The following is a 21,460-nucleotide window of genomic DNA, read 5'->3' as shown; positions in this document are numbered from 1 at the left end:
GGGTATCTATTTACTCAGCGTAACATCATCTTTCACATTATACAAAATTTGGGTAACTATTGCCTTTTTTTTCATTAAAGTGTATTTTTTTCCAGAAAAATTGCAAGACCGCTGCGCAAATACAGTGTGACATAAAATATTGCAGCCATCACCATGTCGTTTTCTAGGGTCTCTGCTAAAAAATATATATATATGTATAATGTTTGGGGATTCTAAGTAAAAAAAATTGGCAAAAAATATGAATATAAACGTGTAAGAAAAAAATTCTAGGATATGCCTGGTCAGCAAGTGGTTAAATAATACATTGCAATTTAATTAAACCCATTCAATTTTAGTCAACTAAAATATACTGAAGGTTTTAGTTGACTAAAATGGCATTTTAGTCAAGACTATGACTAAAATTAAATCGAAGTTTGACGTCAAAAGTAACATGGTTTATCTTAGCGGAGAACAATAGTGATCAGCGGAACTCAGTATCTGTGGTTCTCACAACGCAGCATACGCTGGGATAGCTTAGACCTCAATATCTTGGTCTTCATTTCATTCAAATTATAACGACCAATGATTGGAAGGAAGCATGAGAGCATCACTGTTATAATGGCCATCATGTATCCCCAACCAAGGGAACAGCTTCCGCTTTTGTAGACATATGATGAGTCACAAATTCGATTTGCAAATGAAGATCGAAGACTCAAAGGGAAGAGGATAAGACCAAGGACAGTAACCACAACTGCAAAAGGTAAGCAAAAAGATCACTTCAGGGAAATTGTAAGGTACATTTAATCTATACCAGCCATTCTCAACCAGATTTTTTTTTGGAACCCTAGGGTTCCTACAGAGGTTCCTAGGTGTTCTTTGAGCTGTGACCGAATGACCTCCCATTTGATGGTGCCTGTATAGTTTCAGGGGCCAACAATATATGGCAAAGTCAGTGGCATGACATCAATTGTTTTCTAGATGTCTGTAATGGTGAACTGACCACCACTTAAGGGGGGCATTTTCCCACTTATCAATGTAACGGTTGTTTTTTTCCACTGACTCCCAATAAAATGGTTTTAGCAGGGGTAACCTGAGACAAAAACTTATTATAAGGGTTCTTCTAGGGAAAAAGGTTGAGAAAGGTGGTTCTACACAAACATGCCACAATTTGCAATATCCTAAACTTATGTGTGTTTTTTTTAGTGTAAAAGCTAAGTCAATATGTAACTATAAATGTGTTCATTGCATATTAGGCAAAATGCCACTAGTTGACTTAGTGAGTATCAAAGGGTTCTTCAGCTGGTTCTGACTCTTTCTTGCATTTATACATATATGTCTTTCCCTTATGCAGGATTGATGGTAGCTAAAGTAGCATTGTTTGCATTAATCTGGATCAGATATCATACCACTTACAAAGTGATATTATATATGAATAGTTGCACCATGATGCTATATTTTGGCTGGTAGTGATGTACAGTATTCAACCAAAAACATAATTTCTCTATCATCATTTGAGGAACACAGCTTGATATTAGGAGACCTATGGCTATTCTGCCATCTACACTAGAAATGGACATTAGGCACATAGAAAACCAAAGGCCAGCTCCCCGGAGGCTATAGCAACACCTCACCTTAAAACTGGCCAGTTTTCTTAGTGTCCTTGAGAATTTTAATTTTTCTTCTTCTCTATTGACTAAATACTGTCAATTTCAGGCTGGATATTGGAAATCTCTCCAGTTAGCCAATGATTGCATCTTTTCCTTGTTCATTAATTATGTTGTTGTTCTTCTATCTGTGAACTTCAAGTTTTTTTTTTTCCGAACCTGTTTACAGTTTAAAAACCAAAAGGATGCCTTCATCCTATGTTGAATTCAATGGCCCTCAATACCTCAGAAGTTTTGGATGAAATTTGCTGGTCAGTTATTGCTTTCATCGCTTGGTATCCATTGACATAAGAGATGTAAACATTCACCTATCATTTTAAAGGTCATCAGTGATTTATTTGCTTTGATGTGGGCAACAATCACTATCAATTTGTGGCTCTTGCGTTTGGCCTTGCCTTGGCCCTGCGTGTTCACATAGGTCCTTGCATTGGTTCTAGACCTTCATCTCAAAAGTATAATAGTATTCAGATACCTGGATGACCAGCTGATGCTGCAAGAACAAACTTCTCTGACCCTGAAATTCAATGTGTCAATCATGATGTGATTCTTGGAGGACTTGAAATAGACCCTGTACTTTGAGATGTCATCGCTGATTCTATGACATTATTTGGAGTAACTGGGCCTTCTCCTGGATACCACTCATGCAGCGGTCTTTTTCCCCCCTTGATAAGTGGATGAAACTGCAGAATCAGGACCAGCAAATTCAACCCCAACATCAGTTTCCCTGCACAGTGCTGGTGTTGATGGCTATGTACCATAGACCATCTAGGCTCTGAAGAAAGTGGTGTGCCCCAGAAATGCGTCAGCCATTTGAGGTATCATCCAATCCTCCTTGTCATCAAGTCCTGCTGGCAGGCACCAAGAGATCAAGCTTAACTGTCAGAAAAGCGCTTACCTAAGCTCTCTTTGTGTGAGTAGAATCATTACTTTTATTCTATTTTTAATAAAACTTTTAAGTGGTAATGCACTAGGTCGGTGCACCCTCCTTTTTTCTTTTCTTTCTACCTTCAAAGCAGTCCTACTAACTTAATGCCACTCCAGAACTTTCTCATGACATGAAACAAATACGGTCTCTCAAGACTAGATGATTGTTACATCCTTGACCTAGGTCTCTGTCATAGTTGCTTCTGTCCCCAGCTTTGTCGGAGGACGGACTTTCTTCCTGTACATAGAAAGATTGTTGCAACAGATGCTAATATTCTGGATTGGGTGTTTTGAAACATTTGTCTGTTTAGCGTTGTTGGTCTCAGGAATAATCAAAGCTTCCAATGAACATCCTAGAGTTATGAGCAATTAATCTGTTACTTTACTGGACCCTCTTCTGACCAGTTATCAGGTCTCCCATTATCCAAGTTATTGGTCTCTGACCAATTCTCCAGATTCTTAAGGTCCCCACTGAACTTGCTGAATTTCAATCCATGTATGGCTGCTTTTAGTGGTTTCTGTTTTTTTACCCTCATGAAGAAATTATGTTTCTGCAAGTGACTAATAAGCATCTTCCCTGTGTCTGGCATCAGTTTGCCCCAAGGATATTTCTCTCCTTTGCCTGGATTTGGTGAGAGTAATTGGCTTTTTGCCATTGCATCATATAGGCAAGCTTTTGAGTTACGAGATAAAGTTTTTCCTTTTTTCCCATTAACCACTTAAGGACCGCCTCCTGCACATATACGTCGGCAGAATGGCACGGCTGGGCACAAGCACGTACCTGTACGTCCTCTTTAAGTGCCCAGTCGCGGGCGCACGCCTGCGACCAGGTCCGAAGCTCCGTGACCGCAGCCGCGGGACCCGCTGACCCGGTCGCCGTCGGAATCCCGCGATCGGTCACAGGAGCTGAAGAGCGGGGAGAGGTGTTTTACACACACCTTCCCCGTTTCTCACAGTGGCGCTGTTATTGATCGTCTGTTCCCTGATATAGGGAAAGGCGATCAATGATGTCACATGTCCAGCCCCTCCCCTCTACAGTTTGAAACACATATGAGGTCACACTTAACCCCTTCAGGGCCCCCTAGTGGTTAACTTCCAAACTGCAATTGTCGTTTTCACAGTAAACAATGCATTTTTATAGCATTTTTTGCTGTGAAAATGACAATGGTCCCAAAAATCTGTCAAAATTGTCTGATGTGTCCGCCATAATGCCGCAGTCAGGAAAAAAATTGCTGATCGCCGCCATTAGTAAAATTATCCCTTATTTTGTAAACGCTATAAATTTTGCGCAAACCAATCGATAAACGCTTATTGCGATTTTTTTTTTACCAAAAATATGTACAAGAATACGTATCGGCCTAAATTGAGAAAAAAATATGTTTTTTTATATCTTTATTGGGGGTATTTATTATAGCAAAAAGTAAAAAATATTGATTTTCTTTCAAAATTGACGCTCTATTTTTGTTTATAGTGCAAAAAATAAAAACCGCAGAGGTGATAAAATACCACCAAAAGAAAGCTCTATTTGTGGGAAAAAAAGGACGCCAATTTTGTTTGGGAGCCACATCGCACGACCGCGCAATTGTCAGTTAAAGCGACGCAGTACCGAATCGCAAAAACTGGCCATGTCCTTTACCTGCGTAATGGTCCGGGTCTTAAGTGGTTAAAGCAGATTACTATATTGCAGGGAGTAGCTCTTGGGCTTTTAGTCACCGAGCCTTGATGTCACAAAATTGTAATGCTTCAACCTTGTTCTAGAAAGTCGTAATGTCTGCTTCAGCTGAAGATTTCTGTAAGAAACTAATTAATGCCCTTGTTTTCCTTTTTTTTTTTTACTTTCCTATTGTCTTGGTGCACCCATGTTGTTGGGTGTGCTATTCCCCCAGTTTGAACTGCTTTTGGAGGTCCCTAGGTATCTTACTATTAAGCTGTGTCCCTCAGTGGATGATGAAGAAAATAGGATTTGTGTACTCACCATAAAATCCTTTTCTCCCAGTCCATTCAGGGACACAGCTCCCTCGTCTAATATCCTACTGTTTTCTCTTTGGACTGCTTGCTACAACTGGACAGGTGGGAGGGGGCTGCATTTTCGAGAGTTGTCCTTCAGTTTTCTATGTGCCTATTGTCTATTTATGCTGGAGTTGGTAATGTTACACTGGGTTCTCTTGATATCAAGTTGTGTCCCTCAATGGACTCTGAGAATACAATTTTATGGTGAATACAAAAATCCTATTTTCCTGACCACTATTTTTTTTTTTAAATATCTACATCCCTTATGTCTGAATACATTTTTACATTTTGATTGCTTTCCATACAGTGTGAAAATTAAGAAATAGTGTTAAGTACCTGCAGTGATCTGTGTGTATCTGGCTGGAGTACACACCCTTCTTTGACATATCCCGGCAGGTATGATTGTCCATGACAATACAAGTAATGCTCCAAAACTCATCAGCAGCCAACCAGCAAACAGTATCACAGCTGCAATCTAAAACAAGAGGAAATTAATTTCATTTCACATTGAAAGTGCATCACAGACTATCATATCGGAACAGCGTATTTTAGACTGAATTAAAGTAAAAATAGGGGGGGACAAAGAATTTATCTGGTAAAATGTGAGAACAAAGTCACACTTCTATAGTTTACTACTGATACCCAGCCATTCCATTTAGGTTCCACTATTGGAACTCTCTGAGAAGAATTTAGAAACAAATCTAGTATAGTTACCTTAATTATGAGCTTAGATTATAAAAATCTAACATCCACCATTCTCAAAACCATATAAAAAAGCATGCCCGATTTTTTGGAGAAATTAGATTGTTTACAGTACATGATGTGATAAATACTGAATCTTAAAAATGTGTATCAATCGATCATCTTAAGCTGACCTATTGTAGTCGTGTTATTTATACTTAGATGTGAATCTAGCATCAGTAGTTATGTGCTTCCATTTAATAATAATAGGTTAAATATTTCTTAAATAATTGGCATATTCTACTCTTCCTTACCCACACACTTCCTCTTTTGAAGCTGGCCCTGGTAAATTACATTGCTCATACTTACAAAATTACATATTGACCGATTTTGATGGCATTTCCAAGAAAAATAAATCTTTTACTCTCCTGGAGCCACTCCATGTAGTAAACCAGTGGTATCGTTATCTACCACAATACCATTGAACAGAAGTGCTAAACAGAGCCAGGTACAATCATAAAAATGCAGTTGTTCCCATAGAGAACCATTGCATTATATCACGGCTATGTGCCACCAGATTTTACCAGCAGGAGGTCCCCCGCTAGTAAAAGCTGCAAATTATGACTTATAAGTTTAAAAGATGTTAGATCCAAAAACGTAAATGGATTTTATTGGAATTTTATGTGATAGACCAAAACAAGTGGCACAAAATTGTGAAGTGAAAGGAAAATGATAAATAGTTTTCAAAATGTTTAACAAATAAATATCTGAAAAGTGTGCATTTGTATTCAGACCCTTTTACTCTGATACCCCTAACTAAAGTCTAGTAGAACCAATTGCCTTCTGAAGTCATTTAATTAGTAAATAGAGGCCACCTGTGTGTAATTTAATCTCAGTATAAATACAGCTGTCCTGTAAAGTCCTCATGGGTTTGTTAGAGAACTTTAGTGAACAAACAGCATAGTGGAGGCCAAGGAACACATCAGACAGATCAGGGATAAAGTTGTGGAGAAGTTTAAAGCAGGGTTAGGGTATAAAAAATATCCCAAGCTTTGAACATCTCACGGAGCACTGTTCAATCCATCATCCAATAATAGAAAGAGTATGGCACAACTGTAAACCTACCAAGACATGGCCGTCCACCTAAACTGACAGGCCGGGCAAGGAGAGCGTTAATCAGAGATACAGCCAAGAGGCCCATGGTAACTCTGGAGGAGCTGCAGAGATCCACAGCTCAGGTGGGAGAATCTGTCCACAGGACAACTATTAGTTGTTCACTCCACAAATTTGGCCTTTATGGAAGAGTGGCAAGAAGAAAGGCATTGTTAAAAGAAAGCCATGAGAAGTCCCGTTTGCAGTTTGCGAGAAGTCATGTGGGGGACACAGCAAACATATGGAAGAAGGTGCTCTGGTCAGATGAGACCAAAATTGAACTTTTTGGCCTAAAAGCAAAACGCTATGTGTGGCGGAAAATTAACACTGCACATCACTCTGACCACATCATCCCCACCGTGAAACATGGTGGTGGCAGTATTATGTTGTGGGGATGCTTTGTTTCAGCAGGAGCAGGGACAGAGAACTGGTCAGAGTTCATGAGAAGATGGATAGAGCCAAATTCAGGGCAATTTTAGAAGAAAACCTGTTAGAGTCTGCAAAAGACTTGAGACTGGAGCGGAGGTTCACCTTCCAGCAGGACAACGACCCTAAACATGCAGCCAGAGCTACAATGGAATGGTTTATATCAAAGCGTATTCACTCTCTAGATGTGCAAAGCTGGTAGAGACATGCCCAAAAAGACTTACAGCTGTAATTGCAGCAAAAGGTGGTTCTAGAAAGTATTGAGACTGAATACAAATGCACGCCACACTTTTCACATATTTATTTGTAAAACAATTGAAAACCATTTATCATTTTCCTTCTACTTCACAATTATGTGCCAATTTGTGTTGGTCTATCATATAAATTCCCCAAAAAATACATTTACGTGTTTGGCTGTAACATGACAAAATGTAGAAAATTTCAAGGAGTATCAATACTTTTTCAAGGTACTGTATGTAATATTAAGAGTAAATTAAACAGGAACTTTAGTCTCCTTTTAGCTTTGCCTTTGTCACCCCCCTTTCCCCATCTTTGTTACTCTAGTGCAGGGATGTGCAATTAGCGGACCTCCAGCTGTTGCAAAACTACAAGTCCCATCATGCCTCTGCCTCTGGGCGTCATGCTCGTGGCTGTCAGAGTCTTGCTATGCCTCATGGGAATTGTAGTTCTGCAACAGCTGGAGGTCCGCTAATTGCATATTCCTGCTCTAGTGCAAGCCCAGATGTGCCGAAGGGCTTTGCCTGCCATTCGGGTCCTGGTAGAGCCCTGCCCATGCGGGGGTCCGTATGTGAGCGGACACGGCCAGATGTTTGACTTCTATAATGCTCCACCTTTGCCACATGTGCACAGTGGCAAAGGCAGGGGAAAGTAAGTGTGTGTTTAAGGTGAAGGTCTGCTTTAAGCTTTTCTAATTACCTTCCAAAATAGATCAGGAATTTCGTCCAAGGTCCTGAAAACAATGCATGTCTGGTTACATGGAGTACTGATTTGGCCACTGCATTGAACAAAGACTCCAAAAGATATGTCATCATTTTTAAACCATGCTGAGGACAATAAACTGAATCCTAAAATGAGAGAAAGAGTGAAGGAGAAGGCCACCCAAAGAGATCCCATACACGACACCATCAGGAAGAAGGATCAATAAATCCAGCCATTTGTAACAGCCTGAAAGACACAATTTAATATATGTGCATGACGTAAACAGAGAACAGGTTAAACATATGAGGGGTTTAAGCTTTTCAGCTGTCTTATTGCCTCCCTTTGTTATTTTATATAACTAACTTCTTTCTACACACAGTATAACAAAAGTGAATTAAAATACATAAAATAAGAAGAAATCCAAATGAAGCTTCTCTACAATAGAAAGGTATTAAACTCACCTTTCTATCAGCCTGTGCACATTTGGGGTTTTTGTTTGTTTTTTTCACAGTTCCCTTTAGACAATTCAGTATTTAACACTTTTGGTAGTTTTGTTGAAGCCTATGTCCCATGCCATGCAACAATATGTCCAAAATTTGTAGGCAGTGTGTGGCTGAGGACACAGGCATCCAGCAATCACAAAAGTAATAAATGCTGAAGAGTGTGATGGAAGGTGCAGCACGGAAACTACTGGAAAGGTGAGTATAATACCTCTTCTACTGCAGAAAAGCTCAATTTGGATTTCTTTAAACGACTAATGGGTTTTCTCCAGTTTTTTTTTTTTTGTTTTTTTTAGGAAAACACAAACAGGTCTATCATCTACATTATAAGGATGTTTGTTCTTTCTACCTTCATTTGTCCTGTGTACACAAACCTGAATTTCTGGAGCATCAGGAACCACCAGGTTACCCTGGTTAAGAAATCTGTTACACCCTTTGATAGTGGGATGTGACTATTTAAGGAAATATATGAAATTATCGGGAAAAGGGGTCTGACCCAATTATTGGGTCAGACCTCACCATATTGTCACTGCTATCCTCTCCACCTTGTCCAATCAGAGATTGCCTTGTGGTCATTTAAAAAATACAAGGTTTACTATAAATAGCATCAATGCTTAGCGAGTGACCTTCTATAGTCAGTATGCAGAAGGGAAGCGCTAGCACAGAACCAAACAGTGGACCTGGAAGATCATTGCTATCACTGCAGTGGCACCAACTACTAAAGTGATTTTCAGCTTCCCCTGCAGCCCATCAGATATGAAATATGCATACTTACATTGTGCCCGGTTATACAAATATAAGTATGCAATACAGATAGTTCCTGCAGTTCAGATTTAATTAAGGTTCAAATCTGACACCTATCCTACATGGTCCTATGGTTGAGCTCATTGAAGCCTGATACACCACCAATTTGGACCACTTTGGATTTTAAGTACACAATGGGGTTTATTTACTATTGCTGCAGAGTCCAAAATCAGGCTCACTTCTGCATAGAAACCAATGAGCTTCCAGGTTTTATTACCAGGCTTAATTGAACAAGTTGGGGTTAGAAGCTCATTGGTTTATATGCAGAAGTGAGCCTGATTTTGCGCTTTCCAGCAAAAGTAAATAAGCCCCATTGTGTACTTAAAAGGGGGGTATGCCTGTATATCTTTAGGCAAGGCCACCAGGGAGAAAACCACTTTTTCTACCCCAGATCGACACTTCCAGTACAAAAGAATGCCTTTTGGCCTTCAGACAGCTCCAACGATGATCCAGTGTGGATAGATAGGTTGTTAGTCCCCTGTTTGAGATGGACCTCAGTATATCTAGACAATACTGTAATTTTCAGTAGACTGGGAATCCCCTTTCCCCAAAGCAGTAATAAGTTGGCAATACACTTGCAGATTTTCACCGTCCCTAATATTTGTACAAAAACTCTTTGCACATTTGATGACTGAACTAATGTCAATCAAAAATTGTATTTGCTTTTAACAATCGATTTTGAAATTAATGTAATTTCCCGAATATAAAACTACATACACATTACAAATTTGTTTGAGAAAAAATGTCCATTCTACTCCCTCAAACTCATCACTGTGGTAGAAAACAAATGTCGATTTAACCCCACTAACGATAAAAAATAAATAAACATTCTCAAAACAAATTTGAAATTAAATTCTACTAGTGTATAGTCAGCTTTAGACTCCCTGAGAGATCAGGATTTACAGTGAACCCAAAATTATTTGAATACAAATTCGGAAAGGGCCTTCTTTGAGCTCAAGTCAGCACTGTGCCACCATCCTAGTAGCACAGTGGTAGCTCCCGACTTTTCCAAAGAATTTGTCATCCAAATGGACACCTTTGATGTGGGACTAGGCATTTTTCCTTCACAAGTCACCTCCTGTGACTTGTGACTCTCAATTGGAAATTAATCATGGCTTGGAGGAACTGTGCTATAGTAGAAAAAGAATGCTTGGCCATTGAGTGAGCCCTAGATGTGTTTTTCGGTAATAATACTTAGGTAGGAAGTTAAGGCATATCTCCAACAGTGCACTTCTGGCTTGGATGCAACAGAATAAGGTAACAAATACCAGTCTGACCTTTTGTTCAACAGTTCCACTGATGGTGGTAATGGACACTGAGTGAGTAATATGACGAAAGCAGATATCGGATACCTGCCATTCGCACCAACATGTGACAAAGGACTGGCCAATCTGACACCATGCTGTCACTTATGTAACAATGCCACAGCTGCACCCTGCACAAAGATTTTCCAGCTTCCAGGACCCAATCTTGGTGCCAACAGCCTGAGCATGATTGTTACTGGCACAGTGTGCATTACAGGCCTCCTCAGAACACTGTCCAGAGCACTGTGTGCATTACAGGCCTCCTCAGACTGTCCAGAACACTCACTGAGCATTAAAGGCCTTCTAAGTCCCCCCTAATTCAACCTCACAGATACAGAAAACCTCCAATTATGTACCAAGTCAAGCCAGTGCACCACAGCAAATTATTTGCGCTGCTCTTTTAAGTGCTTCAAAATACAAAATTGACACTAAGGAACAAAAGGCCACTGGGACCAGAGTGGAGGCCATAGCAAAATGAGTTGTGCGCACCAGATTACCAGTCAGACTGATCTGCTGAATATTATTATCAGCTACATCAATAAGGGTTTCACAGACAGTAGGGTTGACAAAAGAAGCAGCTGCTGCAAGTGGCAAGAACATTACATCAGTTAGATCTAAGAACGAATGAAGCAAAATTCTGGTTCACATTCCCTTTCATTTTCTGTGCAATTGTGGCAAGATCTTGGTAGATAGTGTTCTGTTTAGGGCAGGGACATGGACATGGTGTCACTGTGGAAGGTTTTTCTATGTTCTGCTAAAGGCAGCAGTAGGCCATGGAATGATGTGAGCTTTTGCCATTCACTAGGGAACAAGTTATAGCATCCCATGTTGTATGCAATTTGGCAGACCAGTTTGAGGAGTCTTGTGATCATGTTGAATGTATAGGCCATAAGGTGAACTAGGAAAAAATTAATTTTCGTTCCCACACTTGGGCACTACTTTCAATACAGCTCAAAAATCACCCTAAAATACCAAATGGTGTCTTCACTAATCAGTCTCATCCCTATAAATGTCATTAGAGCTATCCTCCAATGTAGCTCTTTCCTCTTTCTCTTGGGAAACATTTACACCATTCTTGCACCAACATAAATCAGTACAAGACAATCTTGCAGACATACAGGAACACCCATTCTCACATTAGCCATGCTTGCAACTGCAGTGGACTACCTGCAACAAACTTTCAGGAGCGGAAATTCTAGTCATCCAGTTCACTGTCCTCGAGGTGCCATTCATTGCCAATGGGTGAGGGGGGCGCACATTATACCTTTCAGAGAATGTCTCATTATGGCTGCTTGGTAGTTTTCCCTTTTACAGTGTTGGTAAAGGGCGTAACTTGTCGGAGACATGGAATGGTTCTGGCACAGCCGACGATGCCATGCAGAATGCTTTGTACCTTGCATCGTTCACAGTTTTGCAGATGACTGGCCATACAGGTGGCACACATATTTGCAAAGTAGTTCAAAGGTAGACTGGCCCAGGTTAAACTGCTACCCAGATTTGTAAATGTAGTCATGTATTCCCCTTTCTTGCAAGCAACAGAAAATGCGTTTCTTTTGTCTTTGCCATAAAAGGTGCTTGTAGAGTCACAACCTAAGAAGGTATGGATCCCAATAAGTGCCAAACACACACTAGTGCCAAGAGCTGATGACACATTAGCTAAGTCAATGATCCTTGTTTTGTTGCCAACCCCTGAGAAAAAATACAAGCTGATAGACAAGCTACCTCATCCATCAGATACAGAAACAAGAGAGTCAACTGAGATAACTAGCCAAAGTTATGGTGAAAACACACCAAGTACAAAAGCTGGTCCGCAAAGACCAAATTTAATGGCCTCTATAAATACTACAGACAACACAAGGACACTTTATAGTGCAGCATTGATATTAAAGATGTGTCTATGTGACTTTCTCGGTATGACATGCCCATGGCCACCCACGTCAGATGGTTTAAATCTGAGTGAAGCAAAATCTGTTGTGTAACTTAAAACTGCATAACAGGGCTGTGAACACCGGTTTGGCACAGCCCCCATGCTCAAGGATTTGACTGACATCATCATCACAATTTCAGTTTTCATGCTGATCATCATCTAAAACCGAGGAGGCTTTATCTTCCCAACTCAGTGAATTTGGAACTGTTTGTGGCCTCAGTAATTTTAAAACCAACACTCATAAGTCGGTGGCACACAACTTTAGATTTACCTTCAACTATGTAGTGCAAGGGCCTGCCTGATTGCATACAAATTGAAAGTGTTTACGTTTGACCTCCTATTATAGGGTTTTACTAAATTTAAAGGAAAATTGTACAAGAAAATTGTATAATGATTCCTACTGGGAATCTTCTCTTTTTCACTGGGTGTCTCACATCATAAAATCATTAAGGGAATACTTTCCCAACAACCTATTAAAACTATTCACCCTCAATTGTCTCCCCCTAACTGCAATCTACCCAACAACTCTTGACATCCTGGGTGACCAATGAACATATTTTGTTTGGCAGAATGGCCTTAATTATGATTGATTATGTGTTTACAATACCTGTTTCAGACAGTACCTATTTACATACCTCACTCCTCACTCCCAGATCCTTTGCACCTCCCTGCTTAGATATGGTTGGGCATGCTCACCTGCATGCTTGAAATGTGGTATCCTGGTAAAGAGAAAAACACTGAGTGGCCCAGGCCTATCACATCTTAAATTACTAAAATTAAAGTACTAAAATGCAGGCCATATGAGGCCATGTATTTTACTGGGTTCATTATAAACCTCATAAACTATGGGTCTTGATTGAACCAAAACTATCCCCAAGCCATCTTACCTCTCTTACCTGGATATCACCTCGGCATCTGCCCCGTCCTCAACATCTTCCACTATGCATTACTTCTTTCCTTAATGGCTGGGACTCCCTATTCTGCAAAGTCAGATTGTCTACCCTTGCAAACTGGAATTACCCCCTGGAATGCTTATCCTTCCTTTGTTGGCAATAGGGAGCTCCCACTCCCATCTTCGAAGTCCTTCTGTTCAGAGACCTCAAACCACTCCCATCTATTGGATACATGAATTTCTTACCAAGAAGCCTGGTTTCACTATATGCAATTGTGAAATGTCTATGATAAATCGCCACAAACAGGCCCCCATCTCTAGAAACCTGACCCTGTTCAAGGACCTATGTTTTTGTACAACAGGCAACTTACATATCAACTTCAAACATGCTCCTAATGAACATATTTCCCAAACCTCCATACTATACTAAAGATTGACAAATAGAGTTGGGCCACGCTATTATGGAGGCTGAATATGATAAAACCCTCACATTAACACATTCCACTAACATAATCAGCACATGTCAGGAATGGAGCTTCAACACTTTAATCAGGTGATGGGGCTGCTCTTTTACGGGGCATTGGATATTCCCATTTGTCTGACCAATGCTGGAGGTGTGGCACCAAAAGTGGGGGCCATGACATATTTACAAATTTAGTGGTCCTATTGGCTGATCCACCCAATTTTGGATCTCTACTTCACAATTATACCATCATGTTGCAGACTCACCACTATACTTAACTCCAGAGTTTACTCCTATTTATTATACCATATATTTTTCATACTGGCAGTAAGAACACTGGGCTAGATTCACATAGATTAGCGGATCTTTAGATCCGCGTAATCTATGTGATTTACGATCCGCCGGTGCAATTTAGCGAGGCCAGTGCAGTATTCACAAAGCACTTACCTCGAAAATTGCACCGTCGGATCGTAACTCCCCCGGCGGAATTCAAATTCCGCGGCTAGGGGGAGTATACAATTTAAATCAGGCGCGTTCCCGCGCCGATTTAACTGCGCATGCGCCGCCGGCGAAAATTACCCAGTGCGCATGCTCCAAATGACGTCGCTAGGACGTCATTGTTTTCGGCGGAAACGTCAATTGCGGCCATCCGTATTCCAGACCGACTTACACAAACAACGTAAAAATTTGAAACTCGGCGCGGGAACGACGGCCATACTTAACATTAGCTACCCCTCATATAGCAGGGGTAACTATCCGCAGGAAAAAGCCGAACGCAAACGACGTAAAAAAAAAGCGACGGGCGCGCGTTCGTTTCTGAATCGGCGGTTCTCCTCATTTGCATATCCGACGCGTAAAAGACCGAGGCGACACATAGCGGCCGGCGGGAGATTGCAGCCTAAGATCCGACGGTGTAAGTCACTTACACCAGTCGGATCTAAGGGAGATCTATGCAGAACTGATTCTTATGAATCAGTCTCATAGATCCGACCGGCTGGACTGGATCTCTTTGTGAATCTGGCCCACTGATTCCAAGATATTGGAAATCCCCAACCACACCCCCCATCACCACCACTATTTATTAAGTGGGTTTTAAAACTTAACCAACTTATAGTAATGGAGGAGCTTACGGCTCCTCTCCAAGACACTTCGCAAAAATTTGACAGTTTGGAGCAACTTGGATTCACTTTCTTGCTGACCAGGTTTTTCCTGCCACTTTTTATTTTCAAGTTTTATTCAGTATGTTTTGCTAGAAAATTTGAACCCCCAAACATTATGCATTTTTTTTAGAAGAGACCTTAGAGAATAAAATGGCGATTGTCCCAATTTTTTATGCCACACTGTATTTGTTCAGCGTTTTTTTCAACTTATTTTTTTGGGGGAAAAAACAATTTTAATGAATTAAAAGAATATAAAACACAACATATACCCCATTTTTTTAAATGTGAAAGATGATGTTATGGCATGTAAATAGATACCTAACATGTCATGCTTTAAAATGGCACACATTTGTAGAATGGCGACAAACTACAGTATATAAAAATCTCCATAGGCAATATTTTATACGTATTATATAAGTTACCTGTTTAGAGTTACAGAGGAGTTCTAGTACTATAATTATTGCTTGATCTAACGCTCATGGCAATACCTCACATGTGTGGTGCGAACACTGTTTACATTTCTGTTTGTGACTTGATCACTATTATTGCTATTACAAGGAATGTAAACATTCCTTGTAATAGAAATAAGGATGACAGGTCCTCTTTATGGCGAGATCTTGGGTATAAAAGACCCCAAATCTCTTTTGTATCTTTAAAAGCAAAAGATCAAGCTTTTTTTTTTTTTTTTACTTTAAACATAAAAAAAAAATGTATTTCCATCCTAGACCGGAAGTCACATTATGACATCATTCTTGTCCTCCAAGGCCATAGAATCGGTAAGAGTATCTACTCTTTGATCACCTATGGGAGCAGCCGGCCTCACCACCGGCCTCACCATCGAATTGTTTCTCAGGTGAACCGCTTTGCAAAGCATTTCAGTAGCTCATGACCCGCTCTGAATGCTTTCATGAGAAAACCAGCTGCTGGCTGCATAAAACGATACCAGGGTTATGGCTGATATCTTTAGCCATAATCCTGGTGAACCATTTTCAAACCGCAATGTAAATATATGTATTGCGGTCGGCAAGTGGTTAAAAAACCGCCCCCCGCAAAGTGCCGCCCTAGGCCTAGGCCTTGTCGGCCTAAGCCAAGGTACAGCTCTGATGCTTGGTTAGGACATATTACCTTATCTGATCATGTGATCATGCACCCTTTCATAGAGCTACAGTCAGCTTGCATGCCTCATAAAGCCACATGGTGGAGCTTAAGGCTCTGTTTCCACTACTGCGAGTTGTTGTGCAACTTGACACATGTGAAGTCGCATGACAAGTCAAAACGCATGTAATTCAATGGTCCCCGTTCTAATTGGTGTCACTCAAATTGCAGCGATTTAAAAAAAGGTTCTTGCACTACTTTGTTTCGGCTTCGGTGCGACTTGTTCTCACATGGTTTTCATTGGTTGCATGACATCGCATCAAAAATCGCATTGCAAAGTCGCTTTGTAAATCGTGCGACTTTGTGGTTGCAATAGCGGAAACGGAGCCTAAAAGATAATTCAACTTTCTGAACATGATACACCTGTATTTAGTGTGTAACATGTTAAGCAACCGTTAAGCACACTGCTGAACCCCCCTCATTATGACAGCTGGCAGGGGATCTTTTCCCTGAACCCTCTGTCAAAATTTGAAAACAGCATGGAAATGCAGGGTTCTGCCCACACAGCTGCGTTCTTTATTCACAGAGTATTGTGAATATATGAACTTCAAGTACCATCTTCCATTGCAACAGTTGGCTCATAGTTCTCAATGAACTGCGAGGGCAATGATGAGTGCTCTTGTATTTTGTTGATTCTTCCTGCTCTCCAGTAACTGTCTGCCTGTATGGAGGTATGGGCAGAAAGCTATAAGTAAATAGGCAGCACTTCAAACCGACAACACTTTGATTTTCATAACTTTATGAAAGGTAGCATCATATAAAGGCAAAAAAGTCAAACAGAATACATGCACAAGATCTCCCCACAGTTCATCTAGCTAGACAAAGACATATATCAGCCTCCCCAACTTATGGTGCCACAACACTGGGCGCCTGATGCACACAAACTTTTACATTCTCTGCATTCTTTACCTAAACCTCACAGTTTCTTGAGGGACTTGATGCTCTTTCTGTCAAGAGGACTGCGCCATGCAATACTCTTTGTTTAATCTTTTTAATACCACTTGAGAGGTGACCCTAGTTTTCTTGCCAACTGGGAAAATGACCTACAACTTTCCTTTACAGAGAACCAAAAAAGACACAATCTATTTTTTTTTGTCCAAAAAGCATTTATCTGTAAAGGATCAGGAGATTTCCAACAAGATTGTAGCCAGGTGGTACAGGACCCCGCTGACCCTGGCCAAATACTTCCCAAAGCAAAGCCCTAGTTGTTGGCAATGCAGTACCCATCCAGGCTCCCTCTTACATATCTTTTGGGATTGTTCTTTGTTATGACCCTTTTGGCGCCAAGTTACAGAAATCATACAAAAAAGAAATAAAAATCATGGGATTCAGTGACCTCGCTGTCATCTTCTCCATCTCTCACCCAGAGTTATAAGAAGTCTTTGCTAATTCACTTACTAAATGCTGTCAAGGCTTGTATCTACCGCTCTGAAACCCTAGCAGTAGTTAGTGAGAGTGAATGATATTCAAACTATGAAAGTTCTCTGAGATAAATCTGCAGAATGGTTTAACTTGGAGGAATTCCTTTTTCAGTTCCTATATTGCTCTCTCCATGTGTCTAGGGGTCATTCCCGATTAAACATGATGAAAACTAAGGGTTTCACTTGAACCCATAATGTTGTAATTTTCAACAGTCTATGCTAGTTTATACTGATAAGATGCTATATATGCATGAATTGTATTTCTTAGGCCTCGTACACACGACCGTTTTCCTCGACAAAATCCATCAAGCAAATTGGTGGCAGAGCTTTTTTGCGTGTGTATGTTTTTCGTTGAGAAAACTGTTGTGGATCTCAACGAGAAAAAAAGGGAACATGTTCTCTTTTTTCTCGTCGGGAGTCTCAATTTCCTCGTCGTGTTTCTCGTCGGGCTGGTTTACGACGAGAAACACGTTCGTGTGTATGCTTAGAAACCCCGCGCATGCTCAGACTAGAGTATGAGACGGGAACGCACCTTCAGTTAAAGTAGCGTTCGTAATGGAGATAGCACATTCGTCACGCTGTAACAGACTGAAAAGCGTGAATCGTCTCTCACCAAACTTTTACTTAACACGTGATAACACAAGATTAGCAAAAGCAGCCCCAAGGGTTGTGCCAGTGGAATCGAACTTCCCCTTTATAGTGCCTGTCGTACGTGTTGTACGTCACAGCGTTTGAGAACGACGAGATTTTGTCTTGACAGTGTGTACGCAAAGAAAGCTTGACAAGAATCTCGTCGAGGAAAATGATGTTTCATTTACGACGAGATTCTCGGTCGTGTGTACGAGGCCTTACCCAACTACTGCATACCATTTCATGTATGCTTTAACAGCTTGTGACATGTACATTTATTAATGGCTGTGTTTTGCTGATTTAGTGAATCTCACCTAATAAAAAAAAAATAAGAAAACAAAAAAAGAGTAAGCAAAAAATAAATAAAAACTACAGCTAACACTTTCAAAGCAGTTTTTTTTAAAGGTCTAAACAACATGAATAAATCTGACTGTAAGCACCCTGTCATTATAATACTTTGTCCCAACTATTATTCTGCTAGACTATGTGGCCTGCTTGTAAGTGTGAAGAAATAATAACTTTGATTGTGAAAAAGAAATAATAAATAAAGGCATTGGAATTAAAAAAGGAATTTACGGTATATACTAAATACACGCTTTACAGGTGTTAGCCCTATACCTTTATTAGAATACATTTTTTTCCACTATAGATAAAAGCTCAAAAAGATTACCAGTTTACTTAAAAATAAAAAATTTTGTTTCTAACCTGTGTCTATGTTTCTGATCTGTGTGTATGTAGGACAGCAAATGAGATACTATTGTTCATCTGGGAAGGCTGAAAGTAATTACAACCTGATCTCTAGCATTCAGTACAGAATAATTATATCTCCAAGCATTCAGGACTTTTCAAAGAGTTTTCAAATGCATTAGCAATGAAATGCGGTAACAGTTCTTATTCAGATCTGCAGATAGCAGCAGTGGTGAATGAATTTAGGCATAGGCAAATTTCCGAAGTTTTATTTACTCATCATTAAGAATTCTAAAATATAAGTCTAGAGAACAGTCCCTTAAAGTGGTTGTAAAGGTACAATTTATTTTCCCTAAATAACTTCCTTTACCTTAGTGCAGTCACTTCCTGTTCTTCTGTCTGTAACTCCACACAGTAATGCAAGGCTTTCTCACTGGTGTGGAGAAAGCCTCTTGAGGGGGCGAGCAGGAGTGTCAGGACACTCTCTACGTTGCAGATAGAGGAAGGAGCTGTGTGTTAGTGGGCGTCCTGACTCTCCCGTAGTCCAAGGGAGGGAGCGAGCACGACACTCCACACCAGGGAGAAAGCCTTGCATTACTGTGTGGAGTTACAGACAGAAGAACAGAAAGTGAGGATTTCTCAGAAGAAATAAGGACATTTAAAAACAAAATGGAAGGATAAGGTAAGTGAAGGAGGACTGCACTAAGGTAAAGGAAGCTATTTAGGAAAACAAAATTGTACCTTTACAACCCCTTTAACATGCTTTGGCGCACCTGAAGGTCAGTTTAACTGGGAAGGCTGAAATTTGACTGCTGAAATCACAGAAGACATATAAGCAATGAAATAATGCACACGTCATTGGGAAAGTGAACACTGTATGACTATAAAGTATATATTTTCTTTGCCCAACTTACATTCAGTCAGTGAGAATCCTAAGCTGTACGCCCCATCTTCTGAGCTTGTGCTTTCATTCTAATCATCTGCAGAGAATGACGCTTTTGAGCATTGGGTCCTAGAATTATAGCTGTTTGGTCCCTGTATTATCGCTATTGACTTTTCTACTTTGTTTGCTTTTCTGGCACAGATTAAAGAGGTAAATGTCCTTCAAGTGTGTGCTCTCTTTTCTGTGGCATTAACCAAGCTTGTAAAATCCTCCCTCCCTTTTCATATTGTTTTCTTCCATGTTTAGATTATTGCACTAATATGGGGATTCACTTTAGTTCAAACTTTGCTATAGGAAAATCTGTGGCATTGTGGGTAATCATGCTTTTCAGGTTGCTCATGTTGCCACCACAGTGCTTTCAGTGCAAATTATTATTATTATTCAGGATTTCTATAGTGCCAACATATAGTTTGCTCAGCGCTTTACAACATTGGGGCAGACAGTACAGTTATGCCGCGTACACAGGATCGTAATGTCTGACAAGAAATGTCTGATGTGAGCTTTTTGTCGCAATTTACGACCGTGTGTATGCTCCATCCGACTTTTTCTGTCGGAATTTCCACCAACAAAAGATTGAGAGCAGGTTCTCTATTTTTCCGACGGAAAAAGTTTCAATCGAAAAATTCACTCGTCTATATGCAATTCTGACGTGCAAAAAAAACATGCATGCTCAGAATCAAGCAGAAGAGCCGAACTGCCTATTGAACTTTATTGATCTCGGCTCATATGTCTTGTATGTCACCGCGTTCTTGACGGTCGGAATTTCCAACAAGATTTGTGTGACCGTGTGTATGCAACACAAGCCAACATTCCGGCAGCAAGATTTGGACAGTGATTGGATGTGGGGCTTAACCACTTGACCACTGGGCACGAAAACCCCCTTAATCACCAGACCAATTTTCAGCTTTCGGTGCTCTCACAATTTGAATGACAATTACTCAGTCATACAACATTGTACCCATCTGAAATTTTTGTCCTTTTTTTCCCACAAATAGAGCTTTCTTTTGGTGGTATTTGATCACCTCTGCGGTTTTTATTTTTTGCGCTATAAAAGAAAAAAGACTGAAAATTCTGTAAAAAAAAAAAAAAAAAATCTAGTTTCTGTCATATTAGCAGGTTATTTCTCACACACAGCATATGCATACTACAAATTACACCCCAAAACACATTCTGCTATTCCTCCCGAGTATAGCGATACCACATGTTTGCGACTTTTACACAGCGTGGCCACATAGAGAGGCCCAACATGCAGGGAGCACCATCAGGCGTTCTGGAGCACCCAGGCCAATTCTGACATTTCTCTCCTACATGTAAAAATCATCATTTATTTGCTAAAAAAATTACATAGAAACCCAAAACATTATATATGCTTTTTTTTCAAAGACCCTAGAGAATACAATGGCGGTTGTTGCAACTTTTTATCTTGCACGGTATTTTCGCAGCAATTTTTTGAACGCGTGTTTTTAAAAAAAAAAACAGTTTTGTGCTTAAAAAAAAAAAAAAAACAGTAAAGTTAGCCCAATGTTTTTGCATAATATGAAAGATGAAGTTACGCCGAGTAAATAGATACCCAACATGTCACCCTTCAAAATTGCACACGCTCGTGAAATTGCGCCAAACGTTGCTACTTAAAAATCCCCATAGGCGACGTATTGCAAGGTATTGGAGTATTGAGGGTATTGCGGAGTATTGGGGGGGTATTGCAGAGTATGGGGGGGTATTGCAGATTATGGGGGGGGGTATTGCAGAGTATGGGGGGGGGTATTGCAGAGTATGGGGGGGTATTGCAGAGTATGGGG

General features: G+C 40.3%; 1 protein-coding gene across 2 annotated transcripts; it reads right to left on the bottom strand.

Moving 5' to 3' along the window:
* Positions 1–226: 226 nt before the first annotated feature.
* Positions 227–19,716, bottom strand: TMEM211 (transmembrane protein 211). 2 transcript variants are annotated; one of them, XM_040351442.1, is made up of 5 exons: positions 19,633–19,716; positions 12,946–13,029; positions 7,773–8,021; positions 4,914–5,052; positions 227–730 (listed from the first exon to the last, which is right to left on the bottom strand). In XM_040351442.1, the coding sequence occupies exons 3-5, from the start codon at positions 7,980–7,982 to the stop codon at positions 471–473; spliced, it is 609 nt and encodes a 202-aa protein (XP_040207376.1). In that variant the 5' UTR covers positions 7,983–8,021; positions 12,946–13,029; positions 19,633–19,716; the 3' UTR covers positions 227–470. The 2 variants fall into 2 exon arrangements, with proteins under 2 accessions (XP_040207376.1, XP_040207385.1); XM_040351451.1 differs by lacking the exon at positions 19,633–19,716 and having other exon boundaries at positions 12,946–13,071.
* Positions 19,717–21,460: the final 1,744 nt, after the last annotated feature.

Source organism: Rana temporaria, chromosome 1 (genome assembly GCF_905171775.1).
Source record: "Rana temporaria chromosome 1, aRanTem1.1, whole genome shotgun sequence".
Classification (NCBI taxonomy): Eukaryota; Metazoa; Chordata; class Amphibia; order Anura; family Ranidae; genus Rana; species Rana temporaria.
The sequence above is the reverse complement of the archived record's forward strand: the minus strand, read 5'-3'. Positions and strand labels throughout refer to the sequence as shown.

Excerpts from the sequence above, each read along its gene's own strand:
- TMEM211 (XM_040351442.1), bottom strand. The coding sequence starts at position 7,982 with ATGGTGTCGTGTATGGGATCTCTTTGGGTGGCCTTCTCCTTCACTCTT. Across the intron at positions 5,053-7,772 it reads TTCCTGATCTATTTTGGAAG|ATTGCAGCTGTGATACTGTT; the intron begins GTAATTAGAAAA and ends CTCTTGTTTTAG. Across the intron at positions 731-4,913 it reads ATACACACAGATCACTGCAG|TTGTGGTTACTGTCCTTGGT; the intron begins GTACTTAACACT and ends TACCTTTTGCAG.